Source organism: Hippoglossus stenolepis, chromosome 11 (assembly GCF_022539355.2).
Source record: "Hippoglossus stenolepis isolate QCI-W04-F060 chromosome 11, HSTE1.2, whole genome shotgun sequence".
NCBI classification, from domain to species: Eukaryota; Metazoa; Chordata; class Actinopteri; order Pleuronectiformes; family Pleuronectidae; genus Hippoglossus; species Hippoglossus stenolepis.
This window is the reverse complement of record NC_061493.1, coordinates 18,655,416-18,683,133: the sequence shown is the minus strand read 5'-3', so window position 1 is coordinate 18,683,133 and position 27,718 is coordinate 18,655,416. Positions and strand designations below refer to the sequence as shown.

The 27,718-nt window shown below is 41.2% G+C and overlaps 1 protein-coding gene across 2 annotated transcripts; it reads left to right on the top strand.

The window, feature by feature from the left end:
• The first annotated feature begins 295 nt into the window (after window positions 1–295).
• Window positions 296–27,405, top strand: myo9b (myosin IXb). Of its 2 annotated transcripts, XM_035169934.2 has the most exons (41): window positions 296–644; window positions 1,668–2,504; window positions 8,618–8,712; window positions 8,922–8,984; window positions 9,553–9,652; window positions 10,781–10,884; window positions 12,120–12,243; window positions 12,453–12,542; window positions 12,683–12,799; window positions 12,882–13,016; window positions 13,397–13,518; window positions 14,097–14,238; window positions 14,528–14,717; window positions 14,975–15,038; window positions 15,464–15,556; window positions 15,676–15,715; window positions 15,798–15,920; window positions 16,090–16,170; window positions 16,266–16,376; window positions 16,491–16,613; window positions 16,905–17,054; window positions 17,289–17,422; window positions 17,782–18,147; window positions 18,276–18,357; window positions 18,573–18,770; window positions 19,723–19,829; window positions 19,959–20,038; window positions 20,345–20,529; window positions 20,677–20,784; window positions 21,005–21,175; window positions 21,257–21,298; window positions 21,403–21,514; window positions 21,613–21,686; window positions 21,776–21,968; window positions 22,407–22,535; window positions 22,704–22,809; window positions 22,894–23,025; window positions 23,155–23,278; window positions 24,028–24,128; window positions 24,219–24,343; window positions 25,416–27,405. In XM_035169934.2, exons 2-41 carry the CDS (start codon window positions 1,728–1,730, stop codon window positions 25,664–25,666), a joined length of 5,664 nt encoding a protein of 1,887 aa, XP_035025825.2. In that variant the 5' UTR covers window positions 296–644; window positions 1,668–1,727; the 3' UTR covers window positions 25,667–27,405. The 2 variants fall into 2 exon arrangements, with proteins under 2 accessions (XP_035025825.2, XP_035025826.2); XM_035169935.2 differs by lacking the exon at window positions 18,573–18,770 and having other exon boundaries at window positions 297–644.
• The last annotated feature ends 313 nt before the right edge of the window (window positions 27,406–27,718 follow it).

Sequence of the window (27,718 nt, the reverse complement as noted above, 5' to 3'; positions counted from 1 at the left end):
CTTCTGGTATTTTATATGAATATTAATGATTAAAAGAGTAATACAAAATTGAAAATACAGTAATTCAAATACAGAATTGTATTATCTTTGGTTTCCATTATCCTACAATATTTTAAAATCCCGTCTTGAACACTTTAATAAACATTTAGATATTTTTGAGCAATAAAAATGCTTGAGTGCGACGTTCACTGCCAATGGGACGTTTACGTACCTGTATTGCGTAAAACCCTCTGCACTTCTCAGTTGTACCTGCTGTGAGCGAAACATCTGTCAGGTCCGTGAAGGCATCACTTTATTTCCACCTCGTCAATGTGTGCGTGTGCGTGCGTGTGAGTGTAAATCTAGGAAGTGAGTTCTCGACCCGGGACAACAACGCGGCGGAGACATCAAATCCACGACATCTCAAATGAAACCGTGATTTCAAGGAAAAACTACTTCTCTCGAAATGTGCGTGTGAGCGACTGGGAGGTGATTTGAAACTGAGCGAGGAACAGTTTCCTGTCTCACCTTTTTTCTCTGGAGGCTCAGGTGAGGGAAGTTTCAGTTTTTCTCTGACTTGGTTTCACTGGAGCTGCAGGAACTCGCCTCCTCTCCTCGCTGTCGTTGGGACTTTTCCAGCTTTTCAACATGAAATGAGCGGTTTGGTGAGTTTTGATTTGGACATTTGAATCCAGTTTGACACTTGTTGCTGTCCCTGTTTGACATTTGTCCCCTGGGTGGATGTGTGGGAACTTTCTGTGGTGATTAAGGGAAAAGTTGGTAATTCCTGATAGAGCAGGTTGATACTGTGGAAATGAGGGAAGCAAAGTGTTTCAATGTATCTTGTCGTTTTTTGTGCCAAATGATTGTACTTTTAAAGTATGTTCACTGATTTTTCAACTACAAGAACACTTGTAAATATCAGAGGACACACAAGAAAAGAGAAAAAAGACTAAGACACCAAGACAGAAAAAAGTACAGTACACACTACTGTACCTCAAGACCATGTAGACCCCTTCAAAGAGCTGATCTGGGACCTGTCATCCCCAATGTAGTCTGGAAAAACTGTCTTTCAGTCTTTAGGACATTCACAAAGAAAAAGAAAGACAAAAAAGAAACCAAGTCAGAGAAAAGGAAACTAGTGCATCAAGAGTCAGTTGTCGATGTCACGGCCGACTATCAGTGAATAGACCTCTATGTCTTCGACCACCTTCTCTAGCTGGACCCCGTCATCCCCTATTTACTCCAGAAAGGGTCCCAGATCTTGTAAAAACTGGAACTGAGCCAGTAGCGTATTGCTTCCAGAGAGATAAATTCCATAAATCTCCAGATCCAAAAACCATATGCGGACATTGTCCAATATCCAAAGAGGCAGAACACATCTCCTGACCGGTGCAAGACAGTAGCACCTCAGTGTGGATTGAGTGATTGTAAAAACTGGTCCCAACCAGACATCATTTACAAGAGGACAGTCGAAAATACAGTGAAAATATAATATAATGTAACAGTTTTACACTTATTACAGTATTTTGAAAGCAAAGGTTTGAACTTGAATTAAATAATAATCTGCATTTTACTGTAAAAAGGAAGTTTTAGATGGTCATACTTGGATTTAGTTGTTTTGATTTCAGTTTGATTTTCATCATCTCACTATTTCATTTAATCTCACTATGTGTGTGTTTCCACAGTGGAAGCTGGCAGAGAGTTGGCGCAGTGAGTTATGCTGAAGCCTGCCTCCGTGTATCAGGATGAGCACTACAGATCGAGCCGGGGCCCCTGAGCAGGATGGAAGGGCCCGAGTTGTGCAGATCTACCCCCGGGTGTCCCAGGAAACGGCCGTCTACTGTCCCCTGCAGGTGAACAGCGGGGACAATGCGAGGTCCGTCATCCACAACGCTATCGTCACTCTGGGGTTGGACTCCAGCCAGAGGTACGCCCTGCTGGAGGTCCGGGAGAGCGATGGAGAAGAGATGCCTCTAGAAGATGACGACTGTCCTCTGGAGCGAGTCCTGCTGTGGCCAACAGAGGCGCAGAGGTGGCATCCTCGGGGCCAGGGCCACTACTTCATCCTGCAGCAGCAGCAAGCCAACATTGCAGGCGACCAAGAGAGCAGCACCGAGGACTATGACGACCTCTGCAACCTCCCAGCTGTGACTGAGGAGAATATTCTGGAGGCTTTACGCCAACGCTTCTACAAGTTAAAAATCTACACCTATGCCAGCAACATCCTCATCGCCATCAATCCCAATAAGCTCCTTCCTGTTTACTACAACCCCAAGTATATCAAGATGTATGAGAAGCAGCCACTGGGCAAACTAAGCCCTCATATATTTGCAGTAGCAGACGTGGCCTTCCGCACCATGCTCAACAGGCAGGTCAACCAGTGCATTGTCATATCTGGAGCGAGCGGCTCCGGGAAGACGGAGAGCAGCAGTTATCTCATCCACTGCCTGACCGCGCTGGGCCAGAAGACGTACTCCACCGGGCTGGAGCGGACCATCCTCGGGGCGGGACCACTGCTGGAGGTAGGTGACTCCGGAATCCACTGACACCTGCGTCTGTAGTTGAAGAATGACTTTCTCGCTGTCTGACACGGATATCAAACACACAGTTATCGCAGTTTCAGATTTCTCAGCTACGGGGTCACAGCAATCAATCAATACAGTGACTTTTGATTGGGAAAAACAAATTATTTGAAGACACTGTGATGGCTCTGGGAAATGTAGGAACATTTTTATGACAATCTCGAGCTTTAAACCCTCAAAACTTGAGCTCTAACTAACGATTATGCTCATTTTTAAAGATAAAATTTCTCGATTAATCATGTGATCTTTTCAAAAATGGTGCGAGTCTTGATCTTGTTGGATTAACTAGCTGATCATCTGACTATGTTGTGGCCTGAAGAGAGTGAAACTAACTGAACCTACACCCTGACCTCATTCAGTCATGGTGGTATGAGTTTGTGGGACACCACTTCGATGTGGGTGGGGATTTTTTGCTGTAGGTCAGGGGCCACATTAAACTGAAACAACCTATTTCATGAATAAAGTTCATGCTTTAGTGTCAAAGCCTTTTCCGTACATGTTAATCACTGCTATTCTGGTTAAAAATAAACAGAATCCACTCCTGTAATACAGGAAATATAATCCAGACACTTGTGTTTTCCACTTCCTGCAGTAAAAAAACATGATTGTGTTCAAGAATACCCACAAAAAGCTGCCATGTGCACCATGGTGAGAGATAAACGGCCACAAGTGATGGATGATCATAAAGAGCCATAGACATGAACCAGATCGACAACATTTTAATTTCATAGTTTCCTCAAATGAACCTAAATCAAAATACAACATCTTGTTGTTTCTGTGGCTCTCTTCCACAGTAGCAGTGTCAGGAACTTGAAGCCACAGTTCCCTCAGATCTCTGCTTTCTGTTTGAGATGTCGGTTAAATTACACAACATGTTCAAATAACTGACATGAAACTAGGCCAGATGGTTTTGAGTTTTTTTTAAAGGGAACTTCTAAACTCTTCGGAACTTGTGTTTTACAGGAAAAACACAATTTCTTTCTCAGTTTCCCTGTTCTCAGTCTGTTTTCAATGCTCAAGGAACAGATCAACGAGTGGGAACTAGAAACATCAACTGGTTTCACTTCATTCCAAAAACGGAAACATTTGGTTCATACTTTAAAAGTTCAGCATGTGACTCTTTGCTTTATACCTTTTTTAAATCCACTGTATCTGCCAGTAAATGTGAACCGTGTTGGAGCAGAAGGTGTGGAGACGTGTCGAGCCTGGTTTTTTCAGATTTGTGCTGTAATCCATTCTCTGTCTCTTCATCAATACACCAGCTAACCTTTCACATAAAAGATCCTGTTCCTCTTGGTACTGTTCACAACCCTACACACACAATCCCAGGGGGCCTGCCTCTTATTGGACAGAGAAACTAAATATGGATTCCTCCCCTTTCTGAACAAGACGGACAAGCATTTCCTTGTATTAGGTATTTTTCTGCCGAATGATCTCACTGGCATTTTGCTGTTTTGAGCTCATCTCCTAAAAGTCAGAGGTTTGACCTGAGCAGAGAGTGGTTTGTTGTGTTAATGGCAAATTGAAAATGCAGAACAAGCGTTCCGATGAAGAAATATTAAGGAAGAATATAATAAGAATAGAGGAATCGATCCAAGGCCTTTTTCCATTTGCAGGTTTTTTGGTCGTTGTGTTTCTGTAAATGTTCTGTTTTGAACGTCTATGGATTTCCTTTGCATTCGTGAGTCATACCCTGTGAAACTTGTTCCTTATCTTAAAACTAAGAAGTGCAGCTTCCTTATCTTTCCCTCTGATGTGTCATTAAATGTTCTCTCGCTAAATTAGATTTTCGATCTCCCCGGTGACAGACAAACTGCCAGTGTACTCAGGGTTTCTTTTTAGAATGCAAGTAATGAATAATACAACGTTTGTTGTATGTTGTTTGATATTAAAACCAGGAGGAAAATTGCAGTTAATAGCCAGGAAGTGATGACACCTTGCGGTGGTTGCTGGAGGTTTGTAGCTGCGCTCCACAGGGGGAATGTGCAGGGCGTTGTCCTGGAGGAAGCACCGGAGAGAGAAAAGAAACGGGAACGTGTCGGAACAGGCTCAGCCAGTTTGCTGGAAATCCTACAAAACAAAGCAGAAATCACCTCCTCGCTCTCAACCTAAACCCCGTTCTCACACAAGCACCTTTTCTCCCCCCCATTCTCCCTTTAGTCCAGCTGTGTGTCAATCCAGGGATCTCAAATTCATCCTAGCTTTTCCTTTCAAGAGCACAGTCATCCCCCTTTTCCCATTTTGACAAGCATATTCTGTCACATTTTAGAGGCCTCCACATATTCCAGCTAGAAATGCAGCTTTTATTTTAGTCTCAATTTGTTGGACAACACCGGTGGATCCTTTGCAGCCTCCTGTATCCCATAATCCACTTTGCAGCATTTGCATCAGGTTATGTTTTTATCTCCATTGTTTGTGAGTTAGCAGGATTATGCAAAAACAACTGAACCGCTCTCCATGAAACTTGGTGGAATGATGCAGTATGACTCAAGGACTGTGCAGGACTTTGTTTTCACTTTCTTCAACGTTGCGAAATGGTGAATTTAAATGTGGTTTCATAAGGGTTTTATTGGGCCTTGGCAGAGTAATGATCTTTAATCTGTGCCAGAGTCTTCCATTGTGTTGAGGAGATCCTTGTTAATTCACAAAGTCAGGAAATAATCACATGATCACAGGGAAATATTCCCACACCTTAAGTTTCGGACCCCAATATCTTCCACAGTAAATATGTGAAGTATCACAAGACTTCATGGGAGTGTTTACACTTCCCAATATCAACTCCCCAAAGGTCTGAGCTGTGGAAGCATTGGTGTTTATTGCTGTTAAACTAGTAAATCAGTTATATCCAGTGAGCCCCTGCTTTTCCATGTGAGCCTGTTGTACTTCTGTCGATAAATATAATATGACATGTTTTAGATAGTCTCGCTTTCTGCCTGGTGCGTTGCTTTTACCATCATTTCTCATCTGCCACCTTTACTGGTGATGTAGGCTTTCCCAGTTCGGAATCAACCACTCCCATTGGCTCTGGTGGGTGTCGTCACAGCCAAGTGTCGGATTCAGAGGACGAGAGCTCTCCTTTGTTAGTTAATGCAAACAGGAATAACACTGGATTATTCTGAGCTCAAAGCAAAGAGGAGTCGGGCTCAGTTTGTTGTAGTGACGGAAATAAAGACAAATAGATGACGCGAGTAAGATATTTAGTTCAGCTGAGGCTTTACAGCTGAATACTTTGAGGAGAAACCGACCTACAGTAAAATGATGTAACTGCCTTTTATTGTGTAGTAGCGTATGGTGGAAGTTAACAGTTTCTGAAATGAACCAAATACTATTGAAAACTATTTTGGTCATTTCAATGAATCCTGTGCGTGATTGTGGACAGGAACTGCTCCCATGTGTTTCGTGTTTAGGGACATTTGGAAAAAGGCCTTAAACTGGCAAGAAGACACAAGAATATAAGAGCTTCAATCACTTCAAACATAAACCAAAGTGTAGGTGTGAAACCTTTTATGTTCAGTTGTGGTTTTGATATAATGGGTTACAGTGCTTTTTGATTTTTAATGAAATTATCTTTTTGGCTAATACTTTAGAATAATGACACATAATAGGTGAGTCAGTGCTTATTCTGGAACGTGCAGACTTGATGACATTGTAATTATTCAAACCACAAACGGTCTAAATGCGGATCTCAGAGAACGGGAAAGAAAAAGCAGGAAAAACATGTTGTCTATAAAACCTTAATGCCTCTGAAAGTTCTGGATAAATCTGTGGTTTAACTGGTAATCACCTTGCTCCTGTGAAACCAGTGCTGATCGTTCACAGCTAAAAGTCTGGGACCAAACTAGATGAATGAAAAACTGTGTGAATACTGAAGTGGATGCAGGGTTTGAATTCTATCATTTGTTTTTAGTAATCCTCTTGTTTTTTTGTTAGTCAGAGCATTACAGGTAAATGGATGTGGTAACGATTAGGGCTTAATATAACGATTACCTTTTATTATAAGATTATAGATGATTTCTTCTGTCCATGAATTAATCATTTAAGATATAAAGCATCAGGAAATTGTGAAAAATTATCATTTGCTCTACAGCAGTTAAAAACTCTTAAGGTATTTAATTCATATTGATATGGAACAGAGACTTGTCACAGTTGAGGAGCTGGACTCAGCTTCATGTTGGGCACCTCAACTTACTAAATCAGTTTGAAAAACGATTAGTTATCACAGCTCATTCTGTAAACTCAAGTATTGTGGAACCGTTTTACCCCTGGTGGTTTTCCCCTTGTTTCCTGAAGGTGAATTTCTGGTGACAAATATGCAAATCTTTGACTCTTTGAATGATCTGTTGTCTGTGTTTCTGTAAATTCCCCTAAGCCTGTACGTCCTCTCTTTTAAGATCATGTCCTTCAGAGGATCCAGTCCCTAAACTGGGACCTGACAAACACCTGTTTCTCTCTCTCTCTCTCTCTCTCTCCCACCACCTTTACTTTTTTTCCCCTCCACATTCCTTTCATTCTTATCTCGCTACATCTACCATCTTTTATCGAGCTGGTTGAAAATGAAATCCTTCACCTCGGTGCGTTTGCAAAAGCTTCACGGGAACATTCCAGCGAAGTGTGTGATCAGTGCGGTTTGCAGACCTGTCTCACCCTCTGTGGAGACATTACTCTGGCGGGTTGAGACACGACTCTCGGCACAGCTCTCACAGGAATGAAGAACAAGGATATGCTTTGGAGACTGACCTGGGCTCAGTTGGGATTTTTCTTTTCCTTTTGGGAAAGGTTCACACTTGGGAAGTAGAAGCTGATCCAGAGTCAGCAGAGGCCGATGTGTCATTTTACCCACTGACGTTACCTGGGTGGAGTCTCCTGTGCTTTTCATAGTGAACCTTAGATACTGTCTCCAGTGTGTTGTACAATAACACACTATGTAATGTTTGTGGGAGGGCTTCACTTATTGATTACATCATTATTGATTCTCAAAGGCTCAGAAAACAATCACAAGGTTTTAAAAATAGACATGATGAAATATCTTAGTTTGTCTGAACCACAGTTAAGGAGTTTGATTTAAAATGATTGAGCTGAAACGATCAGATAATAAATGGATTAGTTATCATGGTAATTTCAGATTGACTGTTGTTATAATAATTTTAAAATGAATACGAGGGAAATTCAGGATTATTTTTTCATTTATTTATTTATTGCTTTTTTAATTTTAATTTTATTTAAACTAAAGGGTGTAAATTGGACAAAACAAGCACATTTTTAGACAAACAGATGTTTTAACTACATTTCCTCACTTTTTACACTGAAATGTTAATGGAGTAGTTGAGAAAATAAGATAAAAGAAGTTATTATTTTAAGCTCTGCACATAAGAAACAGAACAAAGAGAATATTCCTCACATTTCAGATGTGGGAACAAGCTTAAGTTGTGCACTCATCCACTGCACGGAAAATAAATGTTTATTTATTTATAAGTTCTTTGAGGCTTCAAGGATTTAATGCTCGTCATCACTTAGTTATGTGCCTGATGTGATTCTCCTGGTTTGACTGCATTGTTTAAACACATTGCAGTCTATGAAGGCAAATCAGGCGGACTGAAATATGACGTAGTGAAGCAGGTGAAGTGAAAGTGGTGATGTTGTAAAATCATGTGATTCAATTGTAAGTTCTTGGGAAATCGTTAAAATCAGACAAGCAGCTTTAAAAAATATTTTATATAATTTCAGATTTATGCTTTTACATCCTTATTACAACATTTTTCTATTTCCCACAATTCTCGTACTCATTGTATTATCTTAATACTTAATTAGTATGTAGTGATTCGTCACTTTTTGTTTAGTTTCGCAGGCTACAGTCATGAAGAGAGTTTTGCCCAACTCCATCTTTGCTCTTTTGCTCGTGGAACGCACGCTCCACCATCCACACACCAAACTGATTTAGTTTATAGCTCCTCTGAGCAGCCGACATTTGCAGTGTTTAGGCTTTGGTGCCAGTGTCTGTGACAAATGTGTCTGTTCATTTCAGTGGAAACTTATACTCTCTATATTTCAAACAGGCTTTTGGCAACGCCAGGACTGCAGAGAATAACAACTCCAGTCGCTTCGGGAAGTTCATCCAGCTCCACTACCTGGAGAGCGGCGTCATCAGAGGGTGAGTTTTATTTCCCTCCACAACCTCCTGTGCTCCTTTTTTTAATGAATCCTCCAGGCATCTGCGCTACTGTTTATTTTTGGAGGATGTCTTTGTTAAGCAAATTTTTCTTCTCATGTCATAATTGGTCAATGTTGGCAACCTCTGCGAAGCGTCACAGGCTTTGTTGACACTCTCCTCTTGTCTTTGTGTGTGTGTGTTTCTTGCAGGGCAGTTATTGAGAAGTACCTACTTGAAAAGTGCCGCCTGGTGTCCAGAGATAAGACGGAGAGGTAAGATGAAGACAGGGGACATTTCAAATCCTCAGGGAAAAACTCACATTTTAACGAATCTCTACTGAGACCAACCTTGCTCAGACTAACACACTGTGGCACAATACATGCGTGGGCAAGCGACTGAACCCCACGTTGCCCCTGACGGCTGTGACGACGGTGTGTGATAGTGCTGCGAATAGAAGCCTTGTATGAATGTGTGTCTGAATGGACGAATGTACTGTAAAGGGCTTGGAATTGTCGATAACACTTGTGGACGGCTGTGGCTCAGGAGATCAAACCGGTCGTCCACTAACCAGAAGGTTGTTGATTCTCTCCCCGGCTCGTCCATACCGTGTGCTGAAGTGATGCTAGAGAAAGGGCTGCGTATAAAAGCGCTATATGAATATGAATGCACTGTAAAGCCTTTTATAAATACAGTCCATTCACCATCGTACCTGCACCCTGATCCGTGGAAGAGGTCAGGAACAGCAGACCTCACTCAAAACACACGCCTGCAGTGCCATCTTGAGTGAATAACACGAGCCCTGACTGACTGTATCTGCGCTCTGTGACCTCTGACCTGCAGGAACTACCACGTGTTCTACTATCTGCTGGTGGGAGCGTCCAAAGACGAGCGGGAGGAGTTTCATCTGCTGAAGCCGCAGGACTATCTCTACCTCAAGCAGGTAACTTTGATCCACAATCTTTACAGCGTCATGACACAGTGATGTGTCATTTAATGCTGTCAGGGGGAATCAGTGGTTGATGTTTTATAGACGGAGAACAATAATATCTTGAAACTCTCACATAAAACTGTAAAACACTTCACCTAGGCTCAATGTGCCCCTGTTTTCCTTCAAAACCATTTTATTACATTTTCAGTTTAGGAACACATCGACCTCCAACATGTTTATTTAGGTTTTAGTGAACATACTTTACTTTAGTAGCACTTAAATTCATTCACTCATATTTATTTTTTACTGTGGTGTGATTGAGGTCTGTGTGTAGACTAAACAACACAATGGGTCAACCTGGAAACATTGATCTCTGTGGTTTATGGTGTTTTTAATTTAATTTATTGTGAAAAATGCAACTTGGAAGAACAAACAGCTTTTACCTCGATCATGTTCCAGTTAAAAACATATTTTGTTTTTTTGTTTTTAGTAGCTTTTCCTTATATGTGGCTGCAGTTCAGTTGCAGCCATGAGTCATGGATGATGCTCATGAACAATACAGAAAACCTTTAAGTTCAGTGTTGAGAAGCATCATTTTGCTTAAGTCAGTGTCACTGAATCAGATTTTTAGGTTCATGCATTACTGATGATAAAGAATGACTCTAAATTAAACTAAATTACAGGTGTCAACCCAACCTGGGAAATACAAAATACCTTTTTAGACATGGGCCCATGGAGTTTTTCTTACATGGACTCACTCTGACATTTCCTGGACATTTTCCCAGGGGCCTGGCAGGAAAAAATCTGGAAAATGTCGGGAGCACATAGCTCTGACATTTGCATTCTCACATGCAGCCCCTCTGGAATACTTCAGGAAAATGTCTGAGTTCAGTGCAAGTCTGAAAGCAGCTTTATAAACCACAAAAGTGAACCAAAGTGGATTATAGAGAAACGGAAACGAGATTAAAAAAAAATTCACAAATGTACATGAAAGTCAATAAATAGTGTGAGAATAAAAAAAGCTGAAGAAAATGGAGGATTCTGATCTTGTTTGAAATAATGTTTCCTTGCATAAACCTCTGTGGCGATATGCCTAATATTCCCGTGTCTCTCTTCACACCCCCTCTGTTTATTCTGCAGGTCTTCCTCAGTCTTATAGATGATGAGGAGAAGCTTGGGCAGGAGTACAAAAGACTCCAGCAAGCCATGGAAATGGTCGGCTTCCTGGCCTCCACCAAGAAACAGTATGTACGGTTTTTACAAGACAGCTGAGGCAAATTGCACAAGCAATATAAGAAAATACAGAAAATATGACTTTAAAAAGAAAATATAGGTTAAAAATTAGTTAAATACAGAATAAATAAATGAATGAAAAGAGTGCAGTTTACAAAATGTGTAATTGAATGATTTAATAAAAGGACCGTGGCAAACAGGACAGTTTTCAGAGTTGATTTAAAAAATAATTAAGATTTGCAGTTGACCTGCACTTCTCTGGAACAGGTTCCACAGTTTAACGTCAGCTGCACCAACCTGGAATATAAAAACTTTGCATGAAGGTGAATTCTTGTGCAATTCTAACCGAACCTTCTCTGAGAGCCTCTGCTTTCTTTGCTCATGTAACAGGTCAGAGCTTGTCAAGTGAAGCAGGAGAAAAATGCGGCAAAAGTGTTGGCAAGTGCCTGACAGCCTTGGGACACAGTGCACACATGAAAGCAGCAGCAGCATAGTTTTCAATCCTTCCTTAGAAGACACCTGTAGTGCTGAGGAACTGCTCGTGCACATAGTAAATCAAGTAAATCTCATTAATTTGCCACGTTGGTTATCAACTATCCTCTAGATTTTACAATTCTAGATGTGCTTGCTCAAAGTCAACATCAACACAGCAAAGTTTACTGTTTACACCACTGGCTCCAAATGCAGCAGTTTCACATCAGCTTTGTGTTAATACTGATGTGCTGATGAACCATCAACGAGGCTGTAAAAACAGGAAAAGAGATAAAAACGAGATACCAAAAGTCGGTCTACAGTACATGTCAGAGTCTGAGAACATGATCAGTTGATAATCTGAATATGAAGCAAGTCACTCAGTTTCTAGAAAATTAAAAGTTCTATATATGTATTCCAGGCAGAAATTATTTAATATTTTAATGCCTCTGTCCTTGATCCTCGTTACTGCTGTAAGTAGCAAATAAATTGAAATACTTTGGCACAGAATCAGTCCGGCTGGATTCTCCTGATCAGAAGTGAATGGGTTCTATCCTGACCCATTTTGTATCCTTCTACCATTCGAAATTATTCGTCAAGTAATTTTTTGCATAATCTTGCTGACAAACAAACAAACCAACCAATTAATAAACAGGCTTAACCTCCTTATCAAACCATGGTTTTACCCAATATGCCACAACTAAATCCCCCCAGTGTGTCTGCCAGATGTGCACCAAAAAAACACTGACCCCGTGTGTGTGTTTGTTCCACGCAGAATATTTTCCACGCTCTCTGCCATCCTCCACCTGGGCAATGTGACGTACGCCCTGTCAGAGGACACTCAGGTGCTGGAGGTTGGACCTGCTGAGGTCCTGTCGACACTGTCTGACCTGCTCAAGGTGCGTTCTTAAAGCAAGACCCACATCACTAAATCATCATCTGGATTTATTGGTGTGTTACTTCAAAAGAGAGTCACTGAGCTAAACAACCCCACAATATGTTTTGGTTTAAAAACATGTTAAAACAGTTGTTTTACGGTGGATTAAATATATAAAGTATATTTATCAAAATTTGTCTCAACTTTTTTCTGTTTTCAATTTATTTCCAGGTGAAAAAATGGCTGCTGGTGAAGACTTTGACCAAGAGGAGAGTCGTGACCACCAACACCACCATAGATTATCCGTACACACTAGAAGAGGTATAGTGTTTAAATGTAGTATTAGGGCTGCTTGTTTACCTTTGAATTATTATACAAATTTAGGCTTTTTCATTTGATTTTCAACATTGTTTTTGTTATTTTGATCTTTTTGTGCATTAAATATAAGATTTTCTGTGCAGGCCTCCAAAGTGCGGGACTCCATGGCCAAGTCTCTGTACAGCGCTCTGTTTGACTGGATCGTCCTTCACATCAACCACGCAATGCTCAACAGACGAGACATGGAGGAGTCCGTCTCTGTAAGTCTCTAACACTCACCACGGGAGGACAACGTGTTTAATGTTCCCCAAAGAACAAGTATTCATGTTTTCATTGTTTCAGTGTTTGTCCATCGGTGTGTTGGACTTGTTCGGATTCGAGAACCTCCACACAAACGGTTTTGAGCAGCTGTGCATCAACTACACGAATGAAAAGCTGCAGCATTACATCAACCAGAACATCTTCAGGCTTAAGCAAGTAGGTGTATTTACATATATACACACACACATATATATATATTTCAGCTGAAACTTTTTTTCCAGTTTCATTTGTCTTTAGGTTTGTATGGACTATGTGCTCTGCTATCTCAGTGCCTGCAAATCCCACAATATCAATAACTTTGTTGACACATTTCACTTATATGGTCTTACAGGTAGATAAATTGCAGATTTATCAATTTCTTGATATTTCCAGTTTCTATTTTCTTGGTTTTCTACATTATTTTAAAAAGGAGTTGGCATTAAAGAGTCAGAAAACTTGCAGTCTTTATTCCAGTATGTTCTGTTTGACCATTGCTACTGTTTCATTTAATTTACATATAATCTGATCATGTGATTGTGAATACAATTTGATTCCAGGAGGATTATGTGTCGGAAGGCCTCACTTGGCAGAACATCGACTACAGCGACAACAGTGGCTGCATCGAACTGATCAGCCAGAAATCAACTGGAATCTTCGACCTGCTGCACAACCAGGATGAGTGAGTGAACTTCACCTGTCACATTTCCACTAACTTCATCTCTCAGATTACAACATTTGATGGGTTAAGGATTGTGTATTAGTACAGATGTGTTTTATTTTATTGTCAATCATCGGTTGTTTAAACACCAATTAACCTCCACTTACAGATATCAACAGAAGGAGGAAAAGCTGTTGACAAATGCCTGAAACTATATTATTGTGTGTTATATGTTAAAATAATTTAATTATAGTTAGTTTTCCAAACAAAACAACCAGAGAAGATAAAGCAAGAGTAATCATGAACAAATTTCTGTGGTGTAAATATGACTGGGTGAGCAATATTTAATGATAATCTAAATATATGTACATATATGTAGATATGATCTTAAAATGTTTTTGTAAAGCTTTAGAATTGGCTGTAATATCATCATGTCACCACCTTGTTCTATCAATGAAAGCAAATAATCAGTCAATATCCTTAATTGAACAATGCAGCAGATTCCTTTGCTGTTCACATGCTCCTTTGTTTGAGTCTCATTTTCTTTCCCATGTATCACATGTGTAACTGGATGTGTTGTCCTCTGTGTGTTCCTTCAGCCTCCCCGAGGCCACAGATGAAACCCTGATGCACCAGCTGAAGCAGCAGCATCACAACAACTCCCTTTTTGTACCTTCTCCAAACGCAAAGCTGACTTTTGCCATCCGACACTTTGCTTGGACTGTTGAATATCACATCCAGGTGGAGTATTGTTCCCACTTTGCAAACGTCCGTATTCATCCGTGTGAATTACGATTTCTCCGGCCACATTTGAAACTCAGTACTTTCCATCATTCCCCTGTAAAGGGTGTTGATCTGCTGTGGCCTTGTCAGATAAAGCAGTGTGAGAAAAACCTGAAAATATGTGAACTGAAGTAAATGATTAACGCGGCTCCCTCCTCGCATGTAGCGAATGTGAAGCCTCACAGATTCTCGGACTTCTAGAGCAGAAGTTTCCAGAGTGTGAATCCTGATTGTTTTTATTTTCCAGGACTTCAGAGAGAAGAACTCGGAGCACATGCGTCCTGAAGTCGTGTCTCTGCTACGCAGCAGTGAGCGGTCGTTCCTGCATCAGCTGGTTGCATCCAGCCCAGAGGCGCTGTTCCGATGGGGGGTCCTCCGAGCCACCATCCGAATCCTCTCCGTGTTCAAAAACCTGGGACGTCAGCGGGCAGACAAGAGTAGGTGGCTTGAGCTGCTAGTTGAGTCACATATTTACCTGGAAACCAGCAGCTGCATACCTCACTCTGTGTTCGTCAGAGAAATGTTGACTTGACAGTGGATTTGTTTTTGCTTGAAAAGCTGGTTCCAGTTCCTCGGTCATGACATGTTTGTTCAGATGACTTTTTACGAGCGACACCATCAACGTGTTTTTCTTTTTCTTCCTGTGATCAATGTTCTGATGATTTTTATAAACTGACTTCTATTGTCACCACAGCCACCAAACGGATATCCCTCAAGGAAATCAAACAGCGCAACAGTGCCGTGGACCGACTCTCCAGGTGAATACACAACACTGAACACAACACTTTTATTGAATCAGGCAGGAACTTTCTGTTATAGAGATAGCAACTATAGCCATCAACCATCCAGGTCTGATTACAAAACAGGCAAAGATACTGAATTTAAATAGAATTCATTAATTTTCTTGTGTTTTTCTGTTTTGTCGCTCAGCTGTATTTGTTGAGGAAAGACTAAGTTGCAAGTGCATTTTCCTCCCTCTCAGAGTCTGTATCAGGAAACTCACTCTTTTCAGTGACCTGAAATCCTGGTTATTCGCTCTGAACTCAACTGAGGATGTTTTAATTATTCAATTTATATATATGTATTGTTCTTTTCAAGAGTGCTCCAGAGGAAACAACATGTTGTTCACTATAAATAAAAATCCTGTACAAATATATATATATACGTTTTTTTTCATTTACAGCAACAGCCTCACTCTGGATTTCTCCTTCGATCGCTCTGACGAACATCCTCTCGATGTATTTGAAGACATCTTCACCAGTTATGAAATGAGAAAGTAAGTCAGCCATATTCATGTAGTTTAAACTAAAGTTGATCTACTTTTTAAATTCTGTTAACGGCTACAATCTGTACTGTTAATTGTTTGGAGACTCATTTCATGTGTGTTGTCTGCAGGACGAGCAAAGGAGGTCGACAGAAACAGCTCATTCCAAAGGTAAAGTGTTTGTCAAGTGTTTGCCGTCTCAAGAGTTTGTTAGTAGCTGTAAGATGTACATTAATTATGTCTCATCAAACAGAAACTCATGGATTTTCGGTCACTCCAACATATTGTTGGTCTCACTGCGCACGACCGAACCAGCAAATCCGTCTTCCACCCTCACCCGAGAGCGAGGCCTCTCACAGTCAGTGCTCAGCTGCAGGTTCGTCATCTTCTTCTCTTCTTCTCTATATGTAACTTTGCTGTGTTGCTCATGTGTGGTTAGGATCAGCTAAAGAATTATCCCCAAATGATCAGAACCATGTATCAGCTGATTCCTGATAAGCAAAGGCTGCACCTCCACACTCACTGCATCTAATGAATCTCTTCAGGCTTCGCTCCGAAAGCTGATGGAGACGATTGAAAAAGCTGAGCCTTTTTTCATTTTCTGTCTTCGCTCCAACGCTGAAAAGGTAAAACGTCATTTATGAATCTACAAAATCATCCTGATGAATTTAGTCTCACGTTTTGTTATCAGACTGATGGTTCACTTTATTGTTTTTCACAGAAGGAGCTGCACTTTGATGAAGAACTTGTGCTGAAGCAAATCCGGTACACAGACATGCTGCAGATGGTTCACATCCAGAAGTCTGGCTACAGCGCTAGATACACATTCATGGTAAGAAGAAAAGTACACAAATATACAGATATACACTAGAGATTTACAAAGCATTAAAGGAACATAAAAAACACAAATATTATAATGATAATATTGTTTTTCTGTTGATAACAGGAGTTTGTGGAGAAGTTCAGGATGTTATTCCCAAAAGGAGCACGTGGAGCTCCTGAGCACATAACGGAGCTGTTTGAGAAGATGAAGCTCGACACGTCCACCTACCAAATAGGAAAAACCAAGGTTAATCAAAATCATTACTATTTTATTACGAGTATTAACTCTGCATGATCCTGCGTATTACTGTGACCAGAAGGTAAAAGTAGCCTTTCTACGGTAACTGTAAATGAGACGCCATCCAGGAAATTCATGAACATATGTCTCCTCATGTAAACTGCTTCACTTGATGGTTTATACAAATTCATAAAAACAATAATGAATGAACTTAGATGTTAAACTGACTGCGCAGTACAACTATTCTTTGTGCTTTGCTCTTGCCTCACACTTTTCTATGCCTCCCTTGTATCTGCTCAGGTTTTCCTCAAGGAAAAGGAGAGGCAGCTGCTCCAAGACACTCATAACAAAGAGGTGATGCGTCGCCTCGTCATTCTGCAGCGCTGGTTCCGGGCCTCTCTCATACGACAGCACTTTCTGCAAAAGAAAGATGCCACGCTTCTCATTCAGGTGCAGTTTGTGTAAAAACATGCTTGAGAATAAAACAGTACTTTCAGAAATCTCCTTATGTGGACTGCTGGAAAATGAAAACGCAGCTCCCATCACATTTTACAAGGACGTTGTTGATATTGTGACACAGTAACTATTCACCCATACATGTACATGACTGATGTACGTGAATAAAGAACAAATTAGATGTTCTGACATCGGACTGAGGTTGACAGAGGATTTCTGTTGTTTCAGAGGAGCTGGCGTGAGTTTTATGAGAATCAAAACCAAGCTGCGACCGTGATCCAGACAGCGTGGAGGACTTCCCTGAAGAGGTCGAATCAGCAGCACGGGAAGGACGAGGGGACGACTCGGCATGGCAGGGACAGGTACACAGACCACTGTATGATTCCATAGATTTCCAGTCTCTCTTCAGATCAACACTGTGTTCAGAGGCATGTGTGCAACAGGTAGAATAGTGTTCAAGGACAATATGAGCCAATAACGTTCAGGTCAGTGGTTCGATGCCCCATTCCGTGTGCCAAATTTCCCATGGGCAAGACACTGAACCCCAAATTGCTCCTGACAGTTGTGCTGGAAGTGTTTGGAGGATTGTGAGAGAAAGTGCTGCACATGCTGCACTGTAAAGAGCTTTGAGACTGAAAAGCACCATAAAAACACAAAACAATTTGTATTATGAATACAGTTACTGCAATGCCAGTCTAATATAATGGTTCTTACTCAACAGCATGACAAAAAAAGAGTTCAAGAGGCAGCAGAAAGTGGAGCAGAGCCCCAACAGGACCCGGAAGCTCGACCCCGTCAGCAACCAGTCTGCACAGAGGGACCAGAGCCAGGAGAAACGCGACGGCAGAGGATCCCCGCCGCCGCTCAACAGGCCCCTCTCCTTCCCTCTGGACCCTAAAGTCGTCAATGAGGATCGCTCCCCCAGCCCCTCCAACAGCAGCTCGCTTCAGCGCTACACAGACAGGGAGGGCTTCAAGGAAAAGGCCGAGAAGTGGAAGGAAAGAAAGAGTGAGGGCGAACCCACGGATGAGTCGAGTCCAGAACTATTCAGGCGAAATGCACAGGCGAATAGGAAAGATGAATTTCAGTAAGTAAAAGCTCTATTATTCTGTTATTATTCTGCATATCTTGATGCTTTTACCAGCAAATGGAAAGTGTCTAATATTAGTTCCACAGTAATCCACAGCTTTGCTCTGGTTTCCTTCTGTAAAACAGCCGAAAAGGGATATCCATGTCTGTCGATGAACTGTCAAAGATCAGCTCATCGGGCTCTGATAGTTCACCGTCTGCCAATGAGGTAACCTTTACTTTTCCTTGGTTTTCTTACACCATCTAAATATGATTTAAAGCATGGTTGTTGTTGGTTTTTTTCCATTCACAACAATAGATGTTGACGAGCTGTAGTTGTGTGCACTGTAAACGTATGTTAAGATCACAAAGCCGTGGAGGCTCCGTTCGCATGAGTCCGAGCCCTCCCAGTCTCTGCCTTACCACCTTTCCTGACCCAATTAGGTCAGGGTACGCCTCCGAAAGCAGCCCAAACGCAAACGGCGCTTAGCCTACGCCCGCAGCGGTTTGATGGCTAACTTTGGGGGCTCCAAGGAGAGTGAGTACTGGAGCTTTCCGCTGCCTCCCCTCAGCCCCCACATAAACACCATGAAGAGCTCGGTCAGTAGCGTGGATGTCCGGGGCCACAAATCCCAGGTCAAGGTACTGACCAAAGGGACGCTGATCCAAGATGATGCTTCTCTGCATGCAGGCCTCGCATGTCTATGTCCTGAACAGAACGACGGTTTCGTTCTTGTGGAACTTTGCATTTTCTTCTCTGCAAACCAGCGCAATGATAAATGAGCGGTTGCTTCCAAAGTGAGGAATTATGAAAACCCATTTCCACAGCTCGTTGCTCATCTTTTTTTGGACTCCTTACCCAAATGAGTCGTGCATCAGTAGATTCAATTTACAACAGAAGATAGTGACTTGTTTCAGTGTCGGTTTGTATTTGTTCGCTTCATAGTTAAATCCGGGGTTTGTTCATGGTGGCCTCAGGAATCCCAGGTTATTGCTTCATATAGGCTCATTGTGATTGTGTTTAATGTACATGCTCACTAAAACTTAACCATGGCAGCTTGTGTTGATCTTAATCTATAAATGGACCAAGTACTAAATGAACCAATGTTCAAAAATCCTTACTTTAAATAATGTAATCGGCACTGGAATATTTTTCTTTACTCCTATCTAATCCTACTATTTTGCACAGAGCGAATCACATCAAATACTTAACGCATTAACATGGGAAATATGAATCTGTAAATTGTTCTTTTAAGTCTTACTAACCTGGTGTTAATGAAAATAATAACATACACTTATTAACTACAAACTAATTTTGATGATACTAATTGAAAGGAACCAGGTTAAAGTTGAGGTGGCAGCAGGAGATCGTGTTCCCTTGCATGATAAATGAAAATGGTGAAGGAATAAAGCGGCTGTGCTAATATTTGATCTTGCTTACGGGTGTGTGATTTGGTGGTGGAGGAGCTGTGGGCGGAGTTTTGGAGGCATTGGGTGCGCTCTGTCGTTGCAGGTGAACATCGCGGGGGGGGAAAGTGGCTAACTCTGATACCAGTGGTATTTATTTTATGTTCACGTCTTAATACTTTTGCAGATTTCAGCAGAACCTGATGGGTCGAGGTTCAGCCTCCAGCCCAGGACCAGCGACGAGAACTCAGGACGACAGGGGTCGAACCAATCGCAGCTCACAACTCCTGAGAAGTAAAAATTCATAATACGGAAATTATTTAGGGGCTTGAGTTTCTAGAACCAGCCTTTTTGTTTATTAGAAATCGTGAATATCATCCCTGCATGGAATTAACTTCTTTTAACTTCCCGTCTTTTCTACAGAGCCTGGTTTCTCAGCAAATTCCTCAAGAGACGAGTACAGAAACTTTCCCCGAGCAGTGACTCTCCTTCAGATAAAACAGGTAATATAAAGCAGTAGTTTTATTCTTTTTACTTGTGCAGTGCAGATATTTGAAATACACTGTAGCAGTAGTACAAACATGTGAATATGATGATATACCCTGATATACCCACGCTCCTGTTTACTGCCACCTAGAGGTTAGTTGCCCATAAACAATTGATGGCAGACTTTTCATGTCATTTCTGTTTAATGTCTTTGAGATTGAAGAGATAATCTGTCCAGACAAAGATAAATTCAGTTTTTGATTGAAAATATCCTGATTCTCATGTCCGACTAATAACACCGTCTCTCCTCATGTCACCTCCAGTCGTCCTGCCCAGCTACACGCCACATCCCTACCACATGCCGAGCAACAACAGTGGGAGGCCCAAGCGAAACCCAACCATTAAAATCAGCCGCGCCACCCGGGCGATCGAGTGGAACACCTCTCTGGACCGAGAGATCAGCGACCCCAAGGAGCTACGACACCTGGACGAGTTCCTCGGAAACCAGGTGAGATCGGGAGGAAAAAGAGAAGAATGATAAATCAAGTCTTCACACTCATGGCTGTGCAGATAAATTGTCTGTGTCAGGGGACGGATGATTTATATATTTTGATTAACTCTCTGTTCTTCATCGTTTCCTCACCTCTGTCATCAGGTAAACGAGCTCCGAACAAGAATGAAAGAGCTGTCGCCAACAGAGAGCATCTTCCTCCTAGCCACCATGCAGTTCAGAGATACCATCAAAGGCATGTACTCTTTGGAGGTGAGTCCATTTCTTTCCTCCTTATGAACGAGAACCTTAAAGCTTCATCGAAGGGGAACAGTTATTTTCACCCCTTTTAGTTTTTAGCATGTCTCACTTTAGTTTATTTTACAATCACTGGTCAGAATCTGCCCCTAAATGTCTCACAAACGAACCAAATGAAGGGGATTGACGGTAAAATCGTGACTAACTGTTTCAATGGGCACTTTGTGACCAACAGAAGCCGCAGATTGCCTACAAAGATCTGATGAAAGGTTACCACAACAAGGTGAACACACTCGCTGGACCCAAGGAGAAGGCAGAAGTCTCCCTGGTGGTCAACCTGTTCCAGTCCGTGCTCGACGGCTTCATCAGGGGCGAAAGGAAACGAGTCGGGTCCGAACCGCCGAAGGTAAATGTGAGAATTTAAGACGATCATCACCCTCTGAACCATTGTGACAGTATAAACTAAATATATTCCTCACTCTCTCAGGCGCCTAAAGGGACAAAGAAGAGGCGGAAAAAGGACAAATGTGTAAGTTTAATATCCCTATCTGCACTGTTGGGTTCTCTCAATATGAATCTATTGAATAATGAATAATCCCAGTGTATATTCTCTGTGTGCCCCCACGTCTACAGCTCGACAGTCCTCTGGATCACCTGTTCAGCACCTACCAGGTGAACATTATGCAGTCATGTGACTTGTGTGGCTCCTACATCTGGGGGATGGAGAAAGCGTACATGTGCAGCGGTGAGTTGGAAAAAGCTTCACAATCAAATATTAACATACTAAAGAAACACAAATGGCCTTAAAAAAACTAATCTTTTGTTCTTCTGTTTTTATTTTAGCCTGCAAATTAATATGTCACAAGAAATGCTTGGACAAAATCATCACCGATTGCTCCACACGGTGCGCCAGACAGGTAAGAATGGAAGTTTTTAATATTTCCTAACATCGCTTTCTCATGACTGAACCCCTCACGTTAACTCATTCTGTCTTTCCGTACGACAGGATGACAATTTGCCAGGCTCCCTTCACTTTGGGGTGCAGGTGTGTGTCCTCACCAGTAAAGCCAACCCCGTGCCCAAGGTGGTGGAGATGCTGCTGTTGTATGTGGAGATAAACGGCCTCTACACCGAGGGCATTTACCGCAAGTCGGGCTCAGCCTCTCGAGCGAGGGAGCTTCACCAGATTCTGGAGACCAGTAAGAAATGTCAAGCTTTTGTCTCAGGAATCGAACAAATCCAGTCAGTTCTAGTCTTGCTGAGCATGTTCAAGTTCCACATGAAGCTGTGTGGAGCAACAGCAGCCTAAATAACTGGGGGTGGAAAAGTTGAGGAGAATCTGAATATCTATCTCCCTCTTAATCTCCCATATTCTGTTGTCTTTAGTTTTTTGTTAGTTTGATCTACTTTGTATGTTTGCTTACTTATATTTGTATTATTCAAGTTCGATTCAAAGACTTTCAGAGTAAATCACGTAAAACAGACAACAATTAAAATATATATAAACTCAATACTTGATGGTAAAACAAATCTACAATCACATCCTTTGCCACCCAACAACATTTACTGAGAAATAACTTTGGACAATAATAAAGTCATATTTTTTTAAACCTGTGTTTTCTGTCTTGTTCCATCAGATCCTGAGTCGGCATGTTTAGAGAACTACCCCATCCACACCATCACAGGTCTGGTTAAACGATGGCTCAGAGAGCTGCCTGACCCCCTCTTGACCTATTCCCTCTACAGTGACTTTCTCCATGCTGCAGGTGAGAAAATATTGATAGAATACATATTTTTATTTCACATATAAACCTTGAGGGGTCCCGTTACAACGTAGGCCCTTGTTTTTCATTTCCCTTAATACATTCCTGATCAGCTTCTTTAATACGATATGAAATGTAAAATGATGAATCTCCATTTTTTTCCACTTTCAGAGCTGCCTGAGAAAGATGACAGAATCAAGGCTGTGTACCAGAAGGCTGATGAACTTCCTCCTGCTAATTACAACACATTGGAGCGACTCATCTTTCACCTCGTCAGGTATGAGGATGATTATTTGTTTGTTTGGGTATTTTGTGTCAACCTGTGAGAGAAAAGTGAGATCTTGACCTTTGTGTCTTTTAGGGTTGCAAAGGAAGAAGAGCACAACAAAATGACACCGAGCTCTCTGGCTATTGTGTTTGCCCCCTGCATCCTGCGCTCTCCTGACTCTGACGACCCCTTCCTGGGTATGAAGGACGTGGCCAAGACAACACAGTGAGTCAACCTGCTGCACGTCCCTCTCCACAGTCATTTATTTTTCATGTCACAACACGGTATGTTCCAGATACTGTCTGTATTTCCAGAGATGGATTGTGATTTATGGAGGCGCTCTGTTGTCTGCAGGTGTGTGGAGACGCTGATCTCTGAGCAGTTCAGACGCTACAATGAGAAGATGCAGAATATCCAGGAGCTGGAATATGCCGAGGCCCTGGCTGTGAATCAGCTCAAACTGAGGAGGCAGAACACGGTGAGAGGACAACACAAGACCCGGTTTTAAGACCTGGCGTTAACATCCGTCCTGAGTGATCACAAGTGGTCAGTGCTGAGGTCTGAACGCAACCGAATGCGACTTCGGAGGTGGTTGTGGGATTTAGTGAGGCCGCATTGTCTTTTGTCCTTTGACCGTCTACATTCAAATATTCAATCCAACGTGATTCTATGCTTTTTTGTTTGTGGTCACAGTCACATTATAAAAACTGATCACCACATAATGATTGCTACTTTTTAAGATTCATTCAGCCCATCCCTTTCTCTAGGGAGACACACACACACACACACCGACACACACATGGACATCGGACTCATCTGTTTACTCAGACTGGGCTGAAACAACATCATTTGATCTTCACAAATGACATACGTGATTATTTGCATGTAGAGCTGGGAAGCAGGATCCGATCACGAGTGGTAACAGGAGACACATTCAGGAAGCATTTTAATTCTGTTCACTCTCCAAGGCTTTCCTGACTAAGAAGAGTCAGCCATTGTCACCAATTGTTAAAAGTAAATTTGAAACAAAAACTTGATTTGTATCTGAGTGATGAGACATATTGTAATATAAACCTAAGCTTAAAGATGAGAGCAACTATTCAGAATGTATCTATAGTTCCTAGAGCAGTTGGATGTTACTTGTTCTTGCTTGTGGAATGAATTTAATTGGAGCCAGCGTCTCCATTTAGCAGTTTACACCCAATCACTAATCTGATCCATGTGCAGGTTGTTGAAAAACCTTCGGAGCTGAATGTTCCAGAGGAGATCAACACTGATGAAACAGAGATGACTCTCATCGAAAGGATCAAGTCCATCAAGCAAGAAAAGTGAGATGAAGTTTTTTTTTTTTTCATTAAAGTTCATTAGAGATTCATCAGAGTTTGAATATTGATAATATCTTGTGTTGTTATCTCCAGGGTGGACCTGGCCTGCAGGTTACCTGATCTGGAGCAGGAGAACTCCGACAACGACAACCTGGACTCATCGTCATCAATGAGCTCCGAGAGCCTAGAGGACCGTCTGGGGAGCCTGGATTCGGAAGGTCAGTAGGGAGGTAAGGTCTTTTCACCTTCCCCTGGGTTTAAGAAAAAAACACACCAGTTTTTTTATCCTACCTCCTAAATACATAGTTATTTCATCGTGATAGCATATCCGGTCACTGTGCATGCAGACATGTGTTATAGGCACATATATGAAGCAAGTAGTTGCGTGGAGAATGGAAGAAAAGAGAAAAACTCCTGCCTCACTCTGCCAAAGAAATGGGCATGATTGTATAGTTGTCTTTCCCCTCAAACTCTCATTTTTCTCAGTTATTTCACTTACTGTACAAACCAGTGCAACAATATGAACCTGTCCAGGAAAGATTATCCAAAGAGTGTGCATCATAGGCTGTGTGTAAAGATGAGCAATATGAAAGCTCCCCAGACGTGAAGCCAAAACATCAACAAAACCTAACTGCAGATGGGCCAAACTAAAAAGTCTAAATATATTACATTTGATGAGTGGGGTGAAACATCATGACTTAAGATTGGTCCAGCATGTGTGGGCTATCTTCAGGACCTGAATACTGACCTCGAGATATCACATCTCTCTGGTCAGCCACCTTCGAACACGGCCGTTTAGAGAACCTATGAGCATTTGTGTTGCAAGAGAGCAGATGTTTGGCTGTTTCTCTTTATTCTCTTTATGGCTCCAGAATCCCTCTTATAATTAAAAAAAACTCCATTTCCATTTGATTTCTGATTCCATAAATAGGCTTCACAGTTAAGTCCGCACATGAACTTGTGGTTGTACACACTGTGTCGCTCCCACTGACAGAAAAGCTACAACGACACACCCACACTCTACATCAGTGTACACACCCACTGCCATTTAACACATAGTTATCATTCTCCACCAGTCACTCACCGCTCACAGCTGCACAGCTTGTACTTTGTGGTGAAAACATTCATCATGTATGTATATGTTTTTGTGCTATATTTCTTTTATATATTTTATACTTTTTATTAAAATTGCATGTATTTATTTATTTATAGTGTAAAAGTAGTTTTTTCTACTAAACTAAATTCCTTAGACCTAAACGATGCTGACTAATCTGATGTTGCTACCAACAGGAAAGGTGACCATGCGATTGAAAACGCAGAAACCGGACTGCCCGGCGAAACCTCCTGACCTGGCACAGAGAGTCAGGAGTCTGATGGCTCAGACAAACGAGTTCACATCGGGACAAGCGACAGGTGTTACTCAGTCCATGATATTCCTGCCGAGCCACGACAACAAGCCCCAGGTCCCCAGCAACACGTTCAACGGGAGCTATGACGACCTGGACATCCCTTACATTGATGAAGATGAGGATCTAACTTGAGCACAACACCACCAATATTTTAGATTTTCTCAAGTACGTGTAGACAGAAGATGTGCACTTTGTTGTATAGACTTTTCCATTTGTCAGTGCTGCTATGGAGACAAAGTGCTTTGAGAACTTATTTGTATTTAACGGAGAAAACAGTTCCTTCAGGGTTTTTAATCACAGATCTGAAGAAGAACCATCCGCAGGGACTCACTCTGTATCTATGTGTATCGCTGTAAGAGATTTTAAACATATTTCAGAATTGTACAGGACACACGTTTAAGAAAAGTTGGGTATTTTGGACGACTCCCTTGGCGCTCTGTATCATCTGTAGAGAAGAGTGGAGAAATGTGACGAGGAGCAATTTAGGATTCAAGTACCTCCTTTATTCACAGACCATATTCTGAGCTGACGACTGTGGTACCAATAGATGTGGAGGAGTTGTTTGTGAAAAGAACAAATAAGTGTACCAAAAAAAGTTCTAACATTGTACATAAAATGATTTTCCATTGTACAGACTGTAACATTGTATTTTGGGCTTTGCTGAATTATTTGAAACTGATCAGTTGAGTTTTTTTGGCTTTTCTTTATACTGACTGCAGTGAGCGATCACTGATTCAACGAACCTACAAAGAAAATGGTCATAATGCTGTTATCCAGACTGACTGAATATGTACCCCTCTGTCTTTTTTTATTTCTTTTTCCAAGGCTGTGCAGTTTTCACTAAGTAAACACTTTGTCAATACATGTAGGTAATTTTATTTTTTTTATATGCATGCATGTACATTTTATAAGGGTTTAGGAATTCTGTATGTTGTGGTGGATGTCTTCTAATTTTGACTCTTGATTCCCCAAATTAAATTTACTGACCATTTTCCAAGTGTCACTACATGAACTGATAATAATAACTGCAACCAATAATTACTCCCTTGACATCAACAAGTGTTGTAAGAGTGTATGTCATATTCTGGTCGGACATTCGGATGCAAGTACATGGTATCCCCCTGACAAAAACATACTGCACAAATAAACATTGAATGGAAATTGAATTAAATAGCAGAGCTCTATTAATATATCTATTATTTAGAAAATTGACAAAACTATTTTGCAATATATTAATTGGAATTTATGCTGTAAATGTTGACAAGAGACACAGCAAATTAGTCCAAAGGGATGAAGTTAAATCAAAATATCAACAAAAACAAAACATAACATTTAGGAAAATAGGATTTATTGCAGTGCTGTTGACTGTTTAGACTGCACTAGTTTCACTCAGGTGCTCCTAATAAACTGACAACTGAGTGTATGTTATGGTGATTTTATGTTTTTAAGATTTATTTCAGAAATGGGCCAATGTCCTTTTTTTTTTACAATTCAAATCCAGAATGCATGACTTTTACATTTAGGGTACATTTGGGTTAAATATTTCTACAGTGTGGAATCACTACTTCAACTTGGATGACAGATCTGACTACCTCTCCCACCACTAATGAAAAGTAGATGAATTAAGCACAGTGAATACAGTATTATCGTTAATGTCTGTCAAGCAAAGTCCACCTCTAAATTCTTGGACCCTTTTTTTTTTATGTACAAAATATTCATGCTTTAACACTTTTGTTATGATAGTGGAGGTTGAGAAGGTTGTGTTAGATTTTAGTTCAGACGATCAAATATTAAGTGTCCATCTTGGAAGGTTTGTTTTTTTTATGTTTCTGATGTGCTTTTTCTCAAATAAAGTTTTCTTTTGTACTGAGTGTTTAGATGCAGGAACTGGACTTATTTTAACGGTGGGTTCTTGTATAGTTGACTTAATTATTGACATATTTAATTTGGGGGGCAGATTTGGGGTTTATATTTATTATATGGGCTTTTAGAAAGCATTCATTTTACATGTGCCGGGGGTGAATATCCCTTCCCTGATCAAATTTAACAAATCATCTCACCACATTCCTAGTGGGTGTTAGTGGAGGAGAACTTTGACTGATTATTCTAAGACATCCTCCCTCCATGTTTGTTTAGAATCTATCCATGTAGTTTAGTTATTTTCACACACACACACACGCACAC

Bases quoted from the DNA above. Each gene is read 5' to 3' on its own strand.
- myo9b (XM_035169934.2), top strand. From the start codon at position 1,728: ATGAGCACTACAGATCGAGCCGGGGCCCCTGAGCAGGATGGAAGGGCC. The intron at 13,519-14,096 runs GTGAGTGAACTT...GTGTTCCTTCAG, and splicing joins CTGCTGCACAACCAGGATGA to CCTCCCCGAGGCCACAGATG. The intron at 20,039-20,344 runs GTAATATAAAGC...TGTCACCTCCAG, and splicing joins CTCTCCTTCAGATAAAACAG to TCGTCCTGCCCAGCTACACG.